Source organism: Corapipo altera, unplaced genomic scaffold (assembly GCF_003945725.1).
Source record: "Corapipo altera isolate COAL_440 unplaced genomic scaffold, ASM394572v1 62, whole genome shotgun sequence".
In the NCBI taxonomy this organism is placed as follows: domain Eukaryota; kingdom Metazoa; phylum Chordata; class Aves; order Passeriformes; family Pipridae; genus Corapipo; species Corapipo altera.
In genome coordinates this window covers 8,025,385-8,046,160 of record NW_020884894.1, presented here as the reverse complement: position 1 = coordinate 8,046,160, position 20,776 = coordinate 8,025,385, and the positions used below count along the sequence as shown (strand labels likewise).

General features: G+C 42.6%; 1 protein-coding gene across 2 annotated transcripts in view; it reads left to right on the top strand.

Moving 5' to 3' along the window:
- The window catches only part of GAN (gigaxonin), a 41,023-nt gene extending 20,593 nt beyond the window's left edge, over positions 1-20,430 (top strand). Inside the window, exons 10-12 of one of the 2 annotated variants that reach the window (XR_003528238.1) lie at positions 5,787-5,896; positions 6,885-10,909; positions 10,956-20,430. Coding sequence is in view for 1 of the 2 variants with exons in the window: in XM_027646705.1 (XP_027502506.1) it covers positions 5,787-5,896; positions 6,885-7,066 (292 nt within the window). In the remaining variant the exon portion in view is untranslated. Of the gene's footprint in view, positions 1-5,786; positions 5,897-6,884 lie in introns of both variants that reach the window. The other variant, XM_027646705.1, reaches the window with a different exon arrangement.
- The last annotated feature ends 346 nt before the right edge of the window (positions 20,431-20,776 follow it).

The window sequence follows — 20,776 nt, the reverse complement described above, 5'->3', positions numbered from 1 at the left end:
TCAAATGAGGCTGGAGAAAAACATCCTTTCAAGTGGATATAGGAAGCAGACAGATAAGAGAGGCTATTTCTGCTGATGCTCCCTAGTCTTTTCTAGCCCTGTGGGGGTGGGGAAATGCTAAAAGTTTATTAACATTTTTGAAAGAGGTCTTTGAAAGGAAAAGAACTCTGGAAAGAAGTGCTCTCTCCTCTCTCCTACTTGCTATTTTTAGCTGATTCACTTGAAATATTTCCAGGCTGATCCTCATGATTCCTCACCAGTGACTGTAAACCTGTCCCACTGGTTGGTAGAGGGTGAACTTTCATGGATTTTGGAATCCTCGGAGGTTGCAGCCTTGGTGCTGCAGGTGAGTCCATGGTGCCACCTGCTGCCTGCAGCACCCACACCTGCACAGTGTGAGCCGTGCTTGTGGCCATGCTCAGGGGCATCCCCGAGGTGTTACAGCATTCAGATAAAACTGTAGTAAAAATCCAGTTGCTCCAGGTCTTGCTCTGCCCCCCCGTGTGTGCTGGGTGTGTGGAGTGAGGGCTGTGCCGGCACAGGGGCCGGGAGGGAGCAGCAGGAGGAGCTGCTGGATGAGGGACAGGGTGAGGGCTGCCCAGATACTCACATTTGCCTTTTTGCTCTGCCACTGCAGGGTCTGAGCCTAGAAATTTAACTCAGCTTCAGTGTATGCTTGCACTGCAGGCAAGACACGGGTTGTGGGTGTTCCTTTGGAGACTGGGGACCAGGAAATGCTGGGATGACTCTGCTGGCTGGGGATCATGCTCCCAAAGTTTGGAAGGTCTCGGTTCAACCCCAGGAGGCACAAGGGCAGCTGTAGCCAGAAGAGGGTGCAGTGTCCCTGTGTTATGTTCCAGCACTCAGCTCCAGGGGTCTGTCACTTATCCCAGGTTTCCCTCGGAGATCTAGGCAGGTGATGCCTTTCAGGGGGACTGTGGCAGGGGCTGTGACACCTGAGCAGTTGTCATCATCACTCATGGCTGGGCTTCACGAATGAAGATTTGGGAAAGGTCTCTGAGCAGTTGTAACTATGTGGAAAAGGGAAAAAATGGCCATAAAGGGAATTACCTTCAAACTGCAGTTAGCAAATATTTCTGCCTGCCCAGTGCTGAGACAAAGTCTGTTGTTGTCCAGTATTCTTTTCTGAAGTAACATTGCATCTGGAAAATGATCATAATTTCATTAAAATAGCGTTTCACAAACATCAAATGAAAGCAGATTGACTCTCTGGAAAATGTGAGGGTGTTATTTCCTGGGCTGATTGAAAAATAGCAGAAAACAAATCTAAATCACTTACTTTACTCAAAATAAATAATATGCTTAAAATAAATAATATGCTTTTCCTAAGCCTGTGAAAACCTTATGCTAAGTAATGATGTGTGTTTGATGAGTTTAGCAATTCTACTTGCACATGCTCTACTGTGCATCAGCACTCAGGAGTAAAGCATAAGTGATGCCATAGATGTTACTGCAGGTGGACAATTTCTCTCAGTTCCTTCGTGCATAGTTACTGTGATGGATGTACAAAGGCAGGTTCTTCATCTTAAACATCATGCAGCTGCTGCAAGGTGATCAATTTATAATTGAAAAGTGCATTTGTTTCCTCAGCAAGGTTCTGAGACAAATACAAGGTGATTAGTCCCCCTTCAAACCAGCAGCTTCAAAAAGTCATCGTGAAGGATCTGAACCCTCAGACTTCACAGCACACACACTTTTTGTAGTTATGGTGATGGAATAATACTGGAGCTGTCAGAGCTGAAATATCACATCAACAATGTATGTGTATGTTATTGGCAGAAGTTTAAAAGTGTTGGGTTAACAGATTTGGGGAAAGGAGGAATATGTTTGCAAGGTGGTTTAGCAGCAGTGGGTCAGAGTCACAGCACATCAGTTCTAGCAGCCTCCAACCAAAACTCACAGTGGTTTTTTAATGGTTACATATATCAGTATTCTGTACTTTGTAACAAGCTACAGGCTTTTCCAGCTGTTTTTAAGTGCAGAACTCCATCATGTTCACTTTGACTGGAGAGAACTTTTTGTGCTGTGAGTTGAACCATTGGATACTGCTGGGTTTCAGGTACGTGCAGCAGTGCACACCTGGGTCATCTGCATGAATTTCCATGTGTGCCTCAGGTCTCATTACAGGGAGCACGGGGTCAGCACCACCCCAGGCACCCAGAGGCTGTGAGTGTCTGACTTACAGGTTTTACTCCAGTGTGTATGTCTAAGTATGTACTTACAGCAGTATATAAACATATTAATTCCTGTAAGCTGCCATAATTCTGGTTTAAATTGGATTAAAGGACTGGACTTGTTTAATATTGTTTACTTTGACAGTGACTTACTCCAGAATAACTCACAGTGCGCAGTCTTTCAAAATTGTTATTCTAAACTATGACACGGAGTTTTCTAAAGACTGGGGATGTGCTGAGGTCTTCACACTACCAAAAAAATAAACATTGAGACTCCTGTTAAGCTGTGCTGTATAAACAAGTAATAAAATAAATGAAGTGAGACAGAACAGTAACATCCACATGAAATGTGGAACAGGATAATAGAGAAAATAATTCTCATATTTGAAGTACTGCTGTAACCGAGGTTTTTCAGTTAATAAATGTTTTGTCAGCCTGTCCTTAGAGTCATGTGCATGAGTGAATGTAAGTGAACCAAAGATAGAAAATACATCAGACTGCAGGGCTTTTGCAGGATGTGGATTTTTTTTTTTCAAAGGCTATAGATTGAGCTTTGTGTGCATTGTATCCTGTTTTTTAAAATATTGATCAAGCTAAAAACAGACTTAATAAATGTGAAAGTGGAGGATGGAGATATAAAGGTATCCTTCACTCAGTGGTCCAGTGTTTCTTCTCCATAAAAAGCAGGAAATCTTAACTATATATTCAAGACCTTGGTGGATCAGTCTTTACTTCTGCCAGAGTTCCTAATTCATAATATACTTTTTTGCATCACGTAGGTGTGTGGAGAATTGGATGATGTCTGTACACACTTGGGTTTTTTCTTTTCAATGTAGATAATTGGAAATATTTAACAGAGCCCAAATTGGCTTTAGGATTCTTTGCAAGAGCTGCTGGTGGAGCTCTATCCCTAGGAATAGTCCAACTGCCTTTTGCTGGTGGTCTGTGAGTGAGGTAGGATTTTTTCCTTCTTTTCATGATTCAAAAAAGAATTATGAAAATTTCCAGGTATTAAGGGGGATAAAAGTGAAGGATACCTGTTTAGAAGCAGTACTTGGCAAAAACTCCTTTAAAATGTTCTTTTTGCTACCAGAACATCATAAAAATAAGGAAAAGCTTTCAGCAGTATATAAGTAGTAAACTAAATAATCTTGTGACATAGTATGTGTAATTAGCACGATTCTTCCATTCAGTGTGCAGGAATTTCATTAAAAGCAAGTGCTTATTAAAATGTGATGAGAACACTGCCTGATGCACTGTCAGATGAGAGGAACATGGATTTCCATTCATTTGCAGGCCTCCTTTCCCAGCTGGGATGAGCTTGAGGTTATACATCTAGAATCTGTTTGTTCTGTATCACATCTTTACTTCCTTCCCACGTGGACATAAAGCAGTTACCATACTGCCTGTTCATTACAGCAGTGTGGATGGATCATTTGGCTTATATCACTTAAAGAGGGGAAAAAATCAAGATTCCTTCTTTTTTTTTTTTTTTTTTTTTTTTTTAAATTTAAGTGGAAGCACATTTCAGTTCCTGAGCAATCACTTCTGTCCATGGTTATGGTGGTACTGCCTTCCCCCTGCTCCTCTTGGACTCTGTTTGAGTGGAGCCATCCCGGGGAAGTACACAAGAGTTCTGTTCCAAGGACTGTTTGCAGATTCCTGAAGATTGTGAATTTTTGGGTCGTGGTGTTTTTTCCATACTGTTCAAAAGGCAGGCACAGCCCACATTAAGCTGGAGCTTAGTCAAATTCTGATGAAACGTGACCCCTTGCCCTTCCTGTCTTTGTTCCTTCCTAGTTCCAACTGCTAAAGCTGCTGTGAGTGTTCCTGAAAAGTGGTGCCTGTTTTTTAAAGTGTACGTGTTGAGAAAGCTTCAGAAGGAATTTTCACAAGCAACTGCACATACTTTAATATTGTCCTTTGGTGCTGTGCTTGGACCTCACACTGTGGGTTTAGGTATTTTTATTTAAACTCCAAAACCTTGAGTATCTAGTGCAGATAAACCTCTGAATAGTTTTTTTTTTTTCCCCTTCCTTAACATGGTCCTGTGTTTACTAAAAAAAAAGAAATTCCAGTCTTCCTTCTGCACTGCTCTGCCACTTACTCAGTTTTCATAATTCTAGGTCACTTGCTGCTAAAAAGCAGTGAAAACACTGAGTGTGCCCTCTTCCCACAGTAAGGAAGCTAATGAAATATGGTGCAAGATGTTTTGCTCTGTAGGAGAGTTTCTGAACCAGTGTAGAGAACTTCTCTTTTGTTCTGCTCTTAGTTCATCTCTCATCCTCTGTGACAGCTACAAACCATTGCCTTGCTTTCTGCTGGATGTTAATCCTTCAGTGTACAGCACAGACAAAATCTAATCCTTTCATTTGCCCTTTAAAAATTGATTTCTGTCTCCAAGATAATTGATATGGAGCAGCATCTCCTTCAGGGCCAGAAGAGAGGTTTACTTCTGAATCAGTTCAGAGGATGCAGAATTTTCCATGGTCAGCAGGTATCTGTGAGGGCATTTCCAAACTTTTTCCCTCAAATTAACCTGGTATGGCCATAAAATACATGGGATGATTTTCAAAGGTTTCTCAGACTTTCCTGTTCTCTGTAAATTGTTTAATAAAAGATGTAGGAGCAGTCACCTAAAATGGCCTTGATTTGTATGTCTCAGGGTCTGTACCTGGGAACTGTGACAACCTCTGTGAAAGTGCAGCAGCATTTTGTAGGAGTTTGTTTCAGAACCAAAGAGGATGCTGACAACTCTAGGCAAGTGGGACACCTTTATAAACCAGCATCCCAGTACATGCTTACCTGCTTTCCAAAGGCTTCAACATGGAAAACTGCTTTTCACTGGATGGGATGATCAGGCTGCTGTAGTGTTGCAATGGGACTGTGCTTACAGTGAACACAGGGGACTTCTAAGATTACAGTAGGAGCTGGAAAGGGATTGAAAAGAGCCTGATATGTGATTGGGAATTCCAGATAATGGACATTTTTCTTTTCCAAATTCCCTTACCATTTTGTTCTCCAGGCTTCTGTCCCTTGTTTGAAGCTGAGCATTGCCAAGTGCTGCATTCTTCTTAGCAGGCCCTTGTAAAGCACAATTAGAGAAGTTAAGGAATTATATGGGAGAAGGCACTGCTTAATAACAAGGTTCTGCCATAGCAATTTGTTATTTCCCCTAGAGTGGGTCATTAAGACTTATATGTGTTTATGATTTTACTGATTTTGAGAAAAAACAGCCTAAAATTTTCTCTGTAGGGAAAATTGACTGGCATAGCTGTTGGCTCTGACATGCCTGGTCGCTTCCAGAAGGTCACACTGGGTGGCTGCAAGAGGAATTTATTATAGGTAGATTACACAGATGAGTGGAGCAATTCTGAAATAAAGCAAATTCAGGATACAGCAGTACCAGTTGCTTTTCCTGGCTAGGAGAAGCCAGGACTATTGCAGTCTAGACAACATTCCCAGTGCTTTTTACGTAACAAATTAACATGTGCTCTCTGCTTTCGAGTCAAAGATTACAGTTACAAAAAGAATCTGGATTTTTTTTTTTTTAATAATCACATCCTGGTTTTTTAATTATTGTTTTTACAGGTGGATTTATCTAAATGACCAGAACCTCTGTATCCCCACTAGTTCTTCTTTCGTGTATGGAGCTGTGCCCATCGGAGCCAGCATATACGTGATTGGAGATCTCGACACAGGTCAGAACCAGATCTGAAAACCTCTTGTTGCTTATTTTCTTCCAGTCTTTTAAATGCTTGGCACTAATGAGACTGAACATTTTAAGGATAAGAGGCTGGGATTTTGTTCTAAGTTGCTGTGGTTCACAGGGATTGTGCTGGACATACAGAAACGTGCAGGTTGCTTTTGGAGCTCTTCAGAAACAAGTTCAGTGCTATGAGCATTGGGTGGTTTGGTTGATTAGTTTGAAGATCAGAAAAGAAGACTAGGAGTGTGTTACTGCTTTTATCTAAATGTAAGGAAAACTGTTACTGCCTGAGGTTGTGGCTTCTGTCTTTGTAGCAGTAAGCAGGCAGTTCTGCATTTTGGGGACATCATCCAGTGGCTCATATGGATGTGAGAGTGACTCTGGGCTCTAAATCCTGACTGAATAAATGTGTGCTGACAAACACAGCCAGTCCTCAGCTTTCAGCATTTGGCCACGTACTGTAAAAGAGGTTTGGAAGACTACATGCTTTTGTGGCCGTGTGTACGTATATAAGTTGTGTAATAGGGCTTTCTGCAAAACCTAAATGAGGAAAATTCCAAGTGTGGTGGGTTTAAGTGGATCAGAAACATCACAGTAGTTCCCTTTTGACAATAATTTCAACCACCCCTCCAGCAACCGATCTGGGTTTCCATGCACTCTCTCCTTCACATGTTTCCATGCTGTGCCAGGGGACGTTTGGGTTGGATATTAGGAAGACATTTTTTGCAGAGAGAGTAATCAGCCATTGGAATGGACTGCCCAGGGAGGTGGTGGATTTACTGTCCCTGGAGGTGTTTAAGATGAGACTGGATGTGGCATCAGTGCCACGGTCTGGGAACCACGACAGTGTTGGATCAAGGGTTGGACTTGATGATCTCGGAGGTCTTTTCCAACCAGGTCGATTCTATGATTATCAGAGGTTAAACGTTGTGGTACCTACAGCACGTTTTAGGCATTTCCTCTCTTTTTTGTGAACTCAGGCACAAACTATGACTATGTCAGAGAGTTTAAGAGGAGCACGGGCACCTGGCAGCGCACGAAGCCCCTGTTCCCGTCGGACCTGCGGCGCACCGGCTGTGCCGCCCTGCGGATCGCCAACTGCAAACTCTTCCGGCTGCAGCTTCAGCAGGGCTTGTTCCGCATCCGCGTCCCTTCTCCGTGATCCGTGAGCTGGCAGGGGAGGAGACTGGAAGAATTCTGCGCAGCCCACCATAATCTAGCTCTATATAAAAGGAAAAAGCTGAGAAATTACAGCTGAAACTTAACACTGTATGCTGTGCTTTGGTATGGTAACTGTTTTTGTTTTAAATGCTTAAAAAGCTTGAGTCTCAGTTCTTGTTTGGGAACAAATAACTTAAGTATACATTAAAAAAAGAAGAGAGGGGGGAAATAAAAGGGGAGAGCAAGGAAACGCCTTCAGTCGTAACCATTTGGAGTTTAAACCATATTATTGAAGAAGGTTTTTTTTTTTTTGTGTCTGGAACTGTGGGAATTGGTTTCCTTTGGCGAAGCTTATTGGAAAGCGGAACAGATTTCAGGTGCATTTCCCCTGAGGGGAACTGGTCCGAATAAAAGTGCTATCTGGGACTGGATAGCTCTAATACACAGGAGCTGTACAATAACCAACCTCCCTGGTGTGCTGCCAAGACTGCTGCTGGAGCGTGATGCCACAGGAGACGTTGGTCGTTGCACCTTTTATTTCTAGTCCTTCCTCAAAAAGATTTAAGGTCTGTGCCTAAAAATGGTGGAGGTGTGTACATACGGTTTTTCATTCATTTGCAATGGTTTCATTCCTACAAATACTTTTAATATATTTAAAAATGGACTAATCTGAAATGGAAACAGTACATTACAGAGAAGTAAACTGGTTTTTTTTCTACACTGTCATTCGAGTAGCCTGATGAACTGGTCTGCAGGTGGGTGGCATGTGCTTCTGGGTGGGCTTTGGTGGCTGTTTTCTTGGAGTGAAAAGGGAAGCGGTGTTTGGAGCGGTTAGTGGTGATTGCTGCTTTTGGCAAAAGCAAAAAAAAAAACCAAATAGGTTGTGTTCCTTTTTACTTCAGATCACTCGCAAACTCAGAATGGTTTTTAAGCCTGAGGATCGTAGAATGGTGTGTTTTGTCTCTCTCAGAACAAAGGTGAAGTATGACAAGGATATATTTCTTTTGCAGAAAACTTGATTTTTGGATTAAGAGTTCAGGAAAATTTGAACAGCGACTTTAAATTGGGATCAAAAGTTTGTTTAGTAATGATTTCCGTGCTAAGGTACAGTCTTGTTTATTGCTGTCTGACTTGGAAAGCTGGGTTTTATGGCGTGGTTATAGTGAAGAACTTAGTATCTTGCATTTTTTTTCATACTAAGCCTTGTTCACATCAGTAGCGATATTTAATTGCCTTTTTTTTCGTAGTCAAGGTCAGCTGGTAGAACACTTTTACCTCAGTTTTTAATTTCGTTATTGTTGTGATGGGTGGGACGTGACCTCTATTTATTTAAAAGGAATAAAATGGGAGAGATGGGAAATAGAAATAAGACCTGCTGCCCTTCAGAAAAAGAGATTTTGTATAACCAGTATTATAACTACACACAAGACTTTCCACTCTGCACCTTTGTGGACCTCAGACAAGCCAACCTCTGCCCTCAGTTGTGTTAGTGTAAACCTTTGTCATCTTCGTTGAGTCATCTTAGACATGCTGAACTACAATCCCAGACTCCTACAGAATAGTGATATTTCACTAAATAACCCTTGAAGAGACATTCTGAAACTTCTGCTCGGTCCTTCCATAGCACTGATGTGTGGTTGGAATGACTCTGATTTCTGAGCAAAGGGGGTGGGAGGGAAAAGAAAAGGGCAGCAGCCAATCCATTCACCGTTATTTATTTTTTTATTATTTTTTACAATGCTGAAGTGCTGCAAAACTTGAACTATATACATCAATTTTCTGACCTATATTAGTTGACATATTAAAAAGTTTATATATTTATGCATTGCAGTAAACTTGGTGTGTGTATATATATATGTCTTTAGATTTTAAATTTATATATAATGCTTTACTACAGAAATGTGAACCACTATTTCCATCCTTGGCTGTCTTGTGAAATAAATCAAGTGCTGTTAGTTTATCTATAAAACTTCCCTTTTTTGAAAAATCTTACATGGATCAATTTTTTTTTTTTTTCTCAGACAAAGTGCCAAGATCCCATATTCAAAAGTGATGAATGTTCCCAAGTACCTATTTCACTTTTGAGCTCAGTTTTCTAAGTGGTTTGGAAAACTTTCAAAAATGTTATTCAGAATATTGCAGGCTGCTATCTCCCAAGTCCCTGTAGCTTCCCAGTACCCTTGAGGGCATTCAGCACCCGGAAAACATAAGTGATAAATGCACATATTAAATCCAAATCCTCTGTACTCAAGCAGTGTTTTGCAGTTAAAATTACTGAACAGAATGTTTACATTTAAAGTAGGATTAACAGTAGGTATTCTTACTTTTTTTTTTTTTAACATAAATAAACAAATCTCTTGTGATTAGAGCGTGTTGCGAATGCACTTGGTGAGATTTGACCAAGAAGTTTAAGCCTCTTCAGCTGAACCAGTTGCAAACTGAATTTCTTAGCACGCCTGTCCTCCTGTCACGTTCTGTGCAGCCCAGGGACCGAGTCTCCAGGGACACTGGCTCCTGGAGTTTGGGATGCATGCTCAGGCTGAAGATTTGAGCACTTCTGAGCTCTCAAAACTGGTTTCCTTGGTCTTGCTTAAGTCAGTGGGGGTCATTCCCCATCTGTGTTGTGTGTTGCCAATCCAGGAGCTGTTCCAGGCCCTGTGTGTGTAGGAGGGAAGTGATGTGTCTTTTGGGGTCTGACTCCTGTCTGTCTGCCCTGCTCTGACCTGCGAGTGCATCTCTTGGGATGTGCAATAACCAGGTTTGATCTGTCTCTGAATTTAAGGCAAGGCTTTGCTGCCAAGACTCCCCTTTCTCCAGGGATTGTCCTGGGGATGGTGCAGGAGACAAGAGGCAGAGCTGACCTCTGATTTTCCTTTTGCTTTTCAGAAGAGATGGTCGACTTCAGTAGGGGAGGGAGGCTGTGATTCCAGAGGTGCTGAGTGGAGGGAGGTCACCAGTCTCCTGAGGCGTTGAACGTGTGAACAGCCATAGATGGGACTGGGTTCACTGGTAAATGCCACCACCCCAGCTGTCCCTGCACCCTGGTGCTGTGTACCCCTGGTGCTGTGTACCCCTGCATACGATGGCTGAACCACATGGGAAACAACTCAGGAATTTTCTGAGGTGCAGTCCAGGGGTTTTAGGTGGTTTGGCAGTTTAGAAACTTAGTTTAAGTTGTCCTTGCTTGGCACAGTGGCCTTAATTCCTTCCAGCTCGTGAATCAGCTCTGTCCTTCAGCCAGGTCCTCCACAGGTGACTTTGTGAATGTTTCTCCTGGCCCTCTGTCCCTGCCATCTGAGGCTTCACCACCAGGCTTTAGGCACCTTCCCTGGGGCTGAGAGTTCATCTCAGCATTGAAATGCTGATGTTTTTAGACCAACATTTGTATTTCTGCAAAGTGCCACTGACTCGGTGCCCGGCACACCTTGGGCCAGGGCTGGGTCCTTGGGTGCACCTTGAGTCAAGCTCAGCACAATCCCAAACCAGGACTGGCTGGGCCACCTTGAGCTTGAGGAACTTGGGCTGGGCCTCTGTGTCCTTTTTCCTTCCCCTGCTGAGGAATTGGACAAACCCCAGCCACTGTCATCAGAAAATCACCAAAATACGGGGTAGGAATTGTGGAAGGTGGGAAGAGAGGTGGCTTTTTCTTCTCCCCTCACTCCATCTCTTACCAGAGTTCCCCCCAAAAAAAATTCCCTCTTCCTTTTTTTTTTTCGTGTGCCACAGGTAATGTTTGGAAAAACTTTGGAATTGCTAATTTTAGGTTAAATCAAAAGTTTTGAGTGTACAAGTGGAGGAAAAAAAGAGATACTATTGTAAGCACACGGCAGCATCCTCTGTGCTTGTTTTACACGTGTAGTCTTGTGGCTGCTCTGTACAGCAGAGAGAAGGATTTACAGAAGCAAAGGTGTAAAGTGCTGTTGTTCTCAAAAAATAAATCCCTCAGGTTCCTGAGGGAGGCACACACCTGGCCTTGTGAGATGGTCCTAAGGAGTCAGGGTTGGATTTCAAATTCTTTCTGTTTTTATAACCTGAAGAAGAGGCGTCCTGAAGAGTCTTCTGTTTTGCTGTACCACAGCAAGGTCTGCCTGTTCTCAAATGTTTGATCAGCTAGTCCTTAAGTTTTAGTTGTTGTGAAAATGCTGTATCAACCCAGCTGCTCCTGGTCAAGGGGCTCTCCACAGCTTTGGGGGCACCTCGTCTGTGAATTGCAGGCAAATGGATACGAGGTTACGCAGCAGGATAGTGGTTGAGTCTGAAAACAAAGCAAATTCACAACCTCAGTTCGCTGATAGCTGTGGGCAGGCTGTGCTTGGACTGCACAGCACGTGCCTGGCACACAGCCTGCCTTCTGGGGCAGAGATCTGGGTGAAAATAAGAGGTTTTTATCAGAGCTGCTGAGGTGCCTGGTTTACAAACTCCCCTCGCAGAACACACCAGGCAGCTTGGTTTCTTTGCAATATTTCTGGTGCCTGCACAACTCAGTAAATGCAAAAGTACAGGATTGAGGGGTTTAGGGATGTCTTTCCCTGTTTTAACTGCAGTTCCTCTGGTTGTTCCATAAATACTGTGGCCATCCAGCCTGCATGGGCTCTGCTAACGTGCGTGTGCCGTGCAAAGTGGAGGATGCAATAACAAATGCAAGTTGATACAAGTGCCAAAATTTTGGTTTACTCTGTGTATAACAATAATTCAGCTGATCTACTAAAATACAGAGATACTTACAATTCACTGTGTTCCAAAAAAGAGCAGTGGTTTGGGTTTTTTTGTTTTTTTGTTTTTTTTTTTTTCGAATGTGTGCTATTGAAAACACTGTAAATTTTTACTTTTTTTTTTTTTTTAAATACTGTTCTGCAGGTTTGTGCTAACTCTTCACAGCTGCCTTGAATATCACTCCATGTGATGGATATGGACACTTTGCTCTTCATTAGAGCACTGGTGCCATGCAAGAATTAGTGGCAGCTGACAACAGGTTTTAGTATTTAAAATTCTAAGTAGTTAGATGAAGTGCAGTTTGTTTGCATTACTTGGCCTGCAGTGTCTCAGGAAGTGTGGCTGTGCCCAGGGACACAGACAGACCAAGGCCTGGTTTGGTGCCACTCACAGCCATGCTGTCAAAGGAGTTACATTTAATTTAGGGTATGGATCCTTCCTGCCTCTAATTTAGCGTTGGGGAGGGGGGGGGGGGGGGGGGGGGGGGGGGGGGGGGTTGTGTTCTCTGAGCTCTTTGGAGTACTTAAACAGCTCCTCCAGGTGGGTGGGAGGGGTGTTAATGACATCCGTGTGTGCAGGAGCTGCTATTTCCATCTTGGAGTGTTTCCTTTTCCTGTCCAGGAACAAGTGCAGGGCTGCGTTTCGCTCCTCGCTGCTGCAGCCTTTTGACGTTTGCCATTTTCTGCTGCTCTTCCTTGTCTTTTTTTGGAGCTGGGAGCTGCACCTGTAGGTTCTGTGTTTCTGTGGCACACCACTTGTGAAGGGAAAGTACAGAGATCACTCTGATCCCTTGGGATTGGGAAGGTGACCCAGTAAAAGCTGAAGGCAGTGAGATTTGGGGGCAGCTCCACTCATTTTCTGTGGGGGTCACATCCACGAGCTCTGAAGTTTATTGATAAGTTGGGCACCTGCTCTCCATTATCCCTGTGGTTTCTGGTGTGGGGTTTTTTTTCCTGTGAAATTCCTTGCTGTAGGAAGGATTGCAGCCAGGGTTTAAGGTGACACCTCTGATCAGCCATGCCCAGCGTGACTCTGCAGCCTGACTGCTGTTGTACTCCAGTAATCAATTGTCTCAAAATTTTGATTAACAGGTAATCTAAAAACATGGACTAAAGCCATGTGAAGTACTCAACTTGATAAACACCTGCTCAAAAGGATTAAAGGTAACAGGAGAATTAAACTATGAACTGCTACCAACAGGTGATTATGTTGTAAATTTGTTGACGATACAATATTTTTTAAATAGCTTGTTCTAGGTAGCTGCTTCTTAGTTGTAAAAATATTTGCATAAAGGTGTTGTTTAGAATATTTGAAGGTTATTGTCTTGAAAAGTGAGCTGGAAGATTGGAGCTTTTCAATGGCAAAGGCTAAATCTTGTTTGCCCGGTGCTTTTGGAGGGTTTCTGGTGAACAGAGAACACCTGCCAGGGCACATCAGTGCATGAGGGTGCTCAGTGCCACTGCCTACCTGTGCCCTTGAATTTGCATAATGAAATGAGGCTGTACTGAGCCCTGGTAAAAGCTGATGGATCTGATTACAATAATAAGATAGAAAGATGATGTGTCCCCAATGTCAATAATTTTATTGATAAAACACGAAAATGCAATTTATTTTTTTTTTTCAGATACTGGGTACTTCTGAATCACCACCTAATGCCCTTGATTATTTTTTTTTTTCTTCTTTGCCTTTCGTCCTTTTCACTTAATGCTAAAATATCCTCAGTTCTTGTCAAGGGCAAGTTTCTCTCCTCTGTATTTCCAACCCCAGGAGCCTGACAGACCCCCTGTCACAGGCTGTGCAATGGGCTCTCTCACCAGTGCAATTTCTGTGCATCCTCTGTACTGCCACCTCTGCCAACTTCAGAACACTAAAAAAAAAAACCCTGTAGAACAATTTTGCACCAGATGAAAGCAAGAGCCTTTTTGGAAAGTCTAAATGTCAGTCTGCAATAATTAGTGTGCTTTGAAAACCTGATCCCTGGTTGGGCTTGAGGTTCTCTCTTGAATGGCCTGACACTGATTAATCTGCTTTATCAATTTTATTAACCTGCTTTATCAATTTTATTAACCTGCTTTATCAATTCACACGTGACAGCAGGAAAGCATTATCATCCTTGTCACTTGTTTCACTGTTTTTAACTCTTAAAAAGCAAAGTCTCCTTACTTATTGGAGTGTGTAAACCAGTACACCGAGGTATCTGCCAAGGTGGTCGGGTTAAACAGAGCTGACATTCTGTAAAGCTCTTGTTAAAGTTTCTTTCTGAAGGGAAGCCAGGGAGTGCCCTCTTCAGAAATACTTTCAAACTCTTTCAGAACTGGTCTTAAAAGAGTCCAAAGGACTCCTCTGGGTTCTCAGAGTGCACGGGGTCTGCTCGAGCCTTTTGTTTGCTTCGGGAAACAGCTGCTAAGTCAATTTGAAGCATTATTTTTTTTTCATCCCCGACTTCCCAAACAGAAATAGGTAAATTAAAAATTGCTTCTTTTAATAGAAACATTTTTGTATTTAAGGGTTGGAGGCTGCATTTTTGCAATATGTGGTGAGTTTGTATTGCACCTTAGTTTAGTGGCTGTAAACAGCGATCTGTGTCCTGGTGGACTCCTGACAGGTACTTTTCAGTGCTTGGAGCAGAGGAGAAGTATCAGTAAAACAAGATTTTCTGGAGGGGGAAGCCCCTATTCCCAGCTACCTCATTTTTTTTCCCTTGCACTTTGTCAAATCTTTTTGTTTTGTTTTAAATCGCATTTTGCCCTTCAATAAAAAAAAAACAAACAAAAACTAAAAGCAGACAAGAAGCAGGACAGAATGGTGCCATTGCCCAAGGACAGTTTACTTTAATTTCATTTTAAATTAATGTTTCTGTACAAAAAGACCAAGGTTGACCTGCAGCTGCTGTAAAAAGTAAATAAAAATGTGTATTCCTTGAAAGTAACTATTATACTTGGAAATGAGAGTAGCAATTGAAAGACTGTCCTGATGATTTTCAAATAGGAAAAGATCTGTTTAAAAAAATGGAAGTCTCTGCTTTTTTAAGGACAGATCAGATAGTTTTCTCTCTGCCTCTGCTCTGCACTGTTTTGCCTGTGATCCATTATCTCAGTGGAGAGATTCACTGATTTTTCTGTAAAGTCTAATTGGCTGTTTTTCTGTGGAGTTCCCCATTTGCTCAGCTACAGAGGAAAAACTGTCAAAAATCAATACCCACCTTCCGTACCTGAACTCATCTAATTGCCCTTTTCTTTGGGATCTTCAAGTATGTGGGGTTTTGCTTAGCTTGAAGAAGTGTGTTTTCTTCTGCTTCTAAAGGTGCTATTTTGACATAGTTTTGAACTCCTTACACTGTGCTTGACTTCTCAAAGGACCGATATAAGCTGATAATCAGCTCGAGTTTATTCTCTGGGGTTTTTCTTTGACTATTCAGTCTGGTTTTTAAAATACATCCCTTTTCATAAAGATGGCTCCCGAACTGTCAGAGGCCTTAATAATACAAAATGTAACGGGGGAATGCTGCCTTTTTCCTTTCTCTGTAAAGGCAAACCCAAGAAATGCTTCATGGGGAACGTTTTCCTCTAAAATTTTTAGGAGCAGCTCATGCTTTGAGTTCAATGTAGCAAACATTCTACTGGCCACGCACGAATAGTAGGGACAAAACAAGGAGCTATTCATGCCCCTGCAGACTGAACCAATTAGCTGCTAATTCCAGAGCCTTCCATTGGCATCATGGTGGCTATTCTGTAAATATTAACGTTCCTGGGCTCGGTCCCAGGACCTGGCTCTGTGTCTGGGACACACTGACCAGTGTGGCTGTCAGAGCACTGGGATGTTGGGCTGGGTGTGGGCTTTGACTCAGACCTCACCTGCTCAGCCCCCTGAGGGTGTGAGTGCCACAGAGGGTCAGGAGGTAGAAGGAGAGAAGCTCCCAAGAGCAGAGACATCAGCTTAGCAGGCCTGAGGAGAGGCTCTTGTAGATACAAGCCATGGAGTAGAGAGATGAATTTTAGTCCTGTATAGGAACTCTTTTGTTGTCCTTATTGTGCTGGGTTTTATTTGTATTTAATCTGTATCATCAGTTTGGTTTAGGGGTTTGGTAACTGCTACAAGTTTTTCATTCTGTGGAGAATATGAGCCCTACTCCTGCCCTGTGTGAAGCAGGGGAGAGGATCAAGGGTTGGTGTTTGAACCTGTCCCCTCTCCACACAGCAGGTTATTGTCTTCCCATAGGCTTCACAGTCCCAGTGCTGTAGCGTTTCTCAGTTAATCTAAGAGCCCTTCAGCCTTTTGAGAAGAGTCCAGAGACTGCCTTGTCCTTCTTCTCCTTCCCATCTTGGGTGCTGCCCTCTGGACCGTCTGAACTCATCCAGGCTGTCCAGGAGCCTCAGGCTGTGGCCTCATGAGGTACCTGTGTTACCTGCAGTGCTGTCTGAAAAACAGCTGATAAATGAGGGACCAGGAGAACCCCACTGCACTTGCAAATCCCTGATCCTCTCACTTGAGGGAAGGCTGAAGAGCAGCATCATCCATTGCCTGTGCAGAGTCTGAGCTTTGCAGCTGTGCTCGGGCAGCACAGGTAAGGATGAGTCCACCCTGCCCCTTCCTGGATAAGATATAAAGGATTATGGGCTGGGTGTTATAGGGCAACCAATATTTTGCATTGCTTCTATTTAAATCTTAAAATACTGGGGTCTCTGGAACTGTGTCTGCAGGTTGGAACCGTAGCTGTTGGCCTAAATAACCGGGGAGCTCCAGGCTGCCTGGGTTTCCCCTCCACTTTTTTTTTTTCTGAGAAACCAGAGATGTGGAACTGCATCCCAGTTTGTCTGGTCACTGCTTTGTAATCTGAAGTGGAGCCTGACAAGCTGAGACTGTTCTAATTTTGCCTTCAAAGGGAAAAAGCAAAATTTCTTCACGTTAGGTGCTCTACCTTCAGAGTTTTCCCTCTGTAAATCATGTTTATTGAGTAGCATGAATCTTGTAGGATTGGGCTAAAGAATATAAATACATGTTATATGAATGATGACTAATGTATTTAGTCTGACTTTGTACAAATACTTTATTTTAGCGTAAGAGAGTGAAATAACTACATTGAATAATCCAATTATGATATTCCATGAACCAAGAAATAGGATGGTGTTGCAATGTGATGCCACATTGCTGCTGCTCTCATAAAGGTTCGGTGTTCTGTAAAATCTGAGATCTTGATAATGACCAGGAGATTGTCAGAATATATTGACACTTCTCCTACAAAAAATACGCTGGTGTGGTGTGGTAGAAACACTCACCTGGTCTTGTTTACTGTTGCTGGCATGCAGCTTGACAGCAAGGTTTGTTCCCATCATCCAGCTGTCATGCTTTGACTTCTGTGTTACAGATGTGTTTACTGCTACAGGCTCTTTGTGTGTGTACGTGTTCTGTGGGTCTGTCTGTGCTTTGTGTGGGAATGAAGTTTTTGCTTTTCTTTATGTGTCCACCCCAAAAGTCTTCACGTGTTGCTTTAGAAATGAGTTGGTGAATCACTTGGGGCCAGGCTTTGGAATGCTCTGATCTGAGTATGCTGAGTTACTTCTGTTAAAAACAGGGAAAAATAAGACGTAAATGCTCTTTGGCCTCAATCAAACTATGCAATACAGCACACCAGAGAGCTGAATTCCTTGTGATACAGAAGATGTGCGGCTCCTGTGTCCTTCCAAGTCCAGTCCTTGGTCCAAGGTTAGGAGAACTTGTACTCAGTGGCTGCCCAAGAATCTTGTATCCAAACCCACTCCAGTTCACTGGTTTCCCTCCTGCCCCCTTGCCTGGCCCAGCAGTTTATCCGGGTCAGTTTATGAGTGTTTGACCTGGAATGATGTCCTGTCCAAGTGTGTCCCTCCTGTCCTCTCGTGGTGTTGTCAGTTGGAGCTCGTCCCGTGATCCCACCAGCGCGGCTTTTCCCGCTGGAGCGAGTTGGTGCCACTTCACAACATTTGCCTGTCTCAGCTCTAGAGCAGGTCGGGTGTTTGGGGTTTGCTGTGCCCCTCTGGGCTGATGTTGTCTTGCTTTTATGTTCCTGTGTTGTTCAGTTGTGGGTCCGGTCCCGACAGCAAAGAATCCCCGTGACATCCCAAACCCAGTCCGAGTACGTTTTCATTTCCAACGCTTCTCTGTGTCTGAGTTTGATTTTGCTGCTTCCGTGGCAATTCAGGGATAAATGCCCACGTGGTCAGGACTGCTGGTAAAGGTTCTTTGTTCTCCCATTGATTTGTTTTTTCCAGTGAGATTTGTTCCTTGTGTTCCTCTCCCTCCCCCTGTTCCCTGTCAGTAAAACGGGTACGCTGTCTTCCCTGCTCCTGCATCCCGTGAGGAGCTTTCATCTCCCAGGTGCTCTTGTCTTCTCACCTTCACATCATTCTCCATTTACTTAACCCACCCTGCACCTCACACTGCTCCTCCCTCCTAACTCCCTTTCCTATTTCACCTTTCTCTGATTCAGATGAACCTTGATTTCTTTTTCTGATTCCAAAAAGGGATTTCGGTGCATAACCTGGGAGGCAGAAAAGCTCTCTCTGCAGGTGTCTGTGTGTATCCATTCCCTCCCCAGCACACACAGTGTGAAGGGTTCACACAGGCTGAAGCCATTTCTTATTTCTTTTGGTAGTTGAAAATATTTGGAGATTTTCTTCTTTGGAAATAGCTGCTGCAGATGAGCAGCTGGCAGAAGAGAGGGTTGTTATGCTTCCATATTCAGTATTTTTAATTGAGGAACAAATAATTTATTTTGGGAAAAAAATGTAAATTTTTTTGTATTTGTATGTCAAAGTGGCCTTTATAGGAAAAGCACATAAAATATTTAGATTAAAATTGCTTAGTTATGTAATTTTAGTGGGGACTTTTGTATTGACAGGGTTTCTATGCATTTTTCAAAATATACTTGCTGTTTTGTGTTAGAATTATTGGAAATCTTTTTAAAAACATGTATTAACACATTTTCCATGGTTGATCCCTTTACTATCATTCCTTTTGAATACTACAAAGGTTTTAATTAACCCTGTAAATTAATTTTCCCCCACAAGTGTTTGCATTAAGTCAATACAATGAGTTATAGCATGGGTATGTAGCTTTAAGGGAATAAGCCTAATTAGTGCAGCTTAATTATGGGGAGATCTGTTCGGAGAAGGGCGGAACGCGGGGTTTCAATTGCACTTAAACCACTGAATTAGGAAATTTAGGTTTTTGCTGTACCTCACTAGGATTTTATTAAACTGTTTCCATCCTGTATTGTTTACACTTGAGCATTGTTTAACTATGCACTGTTTGTGCAGTTTGCAGTTCTCCTTCATTCTGTTGGGATTATATGAACGGTATCAGGTATGAAAAGTTTTGGAGTGTGTGGTATCCTCGTGGGTTTGACACGAGTTTGGAGAGGGAGGAGAGGAAAGTTAGATCCATTAGTGTATTTTTCCATTTAATTATATACAAGTCTTCACATTGGCTGAGACTAAATAACCGAATTTACAGTTGAACTGTAAGTACAATCAATGGTTTGGGGATGGGGGGAAATGAAGGGGTTGCAAAACTCCAGGCAAAAAATACCCTTTAATTGCACTGGGGTGCAACTGCCCCGACTGCCTGTGCAAAGCAGAACCCGAGGGGACACATCAGCCCTTGCTGTCACTGCTTGGATTTTCCTTTCTCTTCTCGAGGTGTTCCTGCAGGGTTTGCTGAGTGGACCCTTCCCGGGAACGTCTCTCAACTGACACTTCATTTTTACCATTTTATGTTTGTCCTTTTAGTTGTTGTTTCTCTTTCCCGAGAGATCCCCCACTGTCCATGGGTTAGTGTCAGTGCAAGCTTTCAGGTGTAGCACCAAACAAACATTGCATGGTACGATGTAGAAAAATGTGCAATTCTAATGGCACTTTGACCCATTGCTGAAACACTGGGTTTTGCCACTGAACAAATTCTCAACAATTGAAAACACTCTGTGTCTACATTAGATGTCTTGAAGGTGAAGCAAAGGGCAGTTACTCCAGTTGTACCCACGGATAATTTGGTATTGATTCCTTTTTTAATGGTTTTTGTGATCCGTTTTTAGAACACACACATTTCTTGGTTTACTTTAGTTGCCATAAATTGCCCAGTGCAGAGCGTGGTCCACCTCCATCCATTTATTTTCATGGAGTAGTTGCACAAAAAAACAGGAACAGCAAAGCAGGAAAGCTGTTTGGTTACTCAGCAGTAACCTCCCTTGCAGATTTGTGGCTCACACACGGTACAAAAAGGGACACAGGAATTTTCCTGGATTCAGTAGCACTCGCTTTGTTTACGTGTTCTGTAGAACGTTGGGTGACTAAAGGGAGGTTCCCTTTTTAAAGTATTTGACTTGTGCTTTGAGGACTTAGTTGCCACTGTGCAAATTGTGCTGTAATATTGTACCAAGGATCAGTGAAAGTGTTTTATCTTTTTTAATGTCGTTTGTATTTGATCGGGTTTTATAAATGTAAGAAAACAGAGTGTTGTATTTTGATCTGAAATTTGCGTATGGTAAAAGTAACTTTGCTTTATGTATTGGAGGTTTGCTCAGAACTTGAATAATTTTATAGAAGGGTACAGACCAAAATTAATTGTCTTAAAGGTGTTTAATAAATTAACCAAATAAAACATTGATTGTTTGAAAACTTGTTAACTGCTCCTTCTGCTTTTTCTTTCTACTTTTAAAAGGAAGAACGTAATTCAAGATTTTTCTCTCAAGGTCTTATGAAAAGTGAAGAAAAAAAAAAGCAGTGGATTTTATAAATATCATCTCCCATGAGTTATCTGTTTTATTATTAAACATTCCTACATGCCAGAAGTTTAATCAAAGGGGAAAGCCCAAAGGAAATAAATGAGGAGGAAGGGCTAAGGAAACGAGGGGAGGCGGGAGCAGTCCCTCTCCAGCTCTGTCCAGGCAGTGAGTGCTGGTGATGGTCACTCTGGGAGAGATGGGAGTGGGAAGGAGCCTCTGCTCACCTGGAAAAGCTCTCATGGT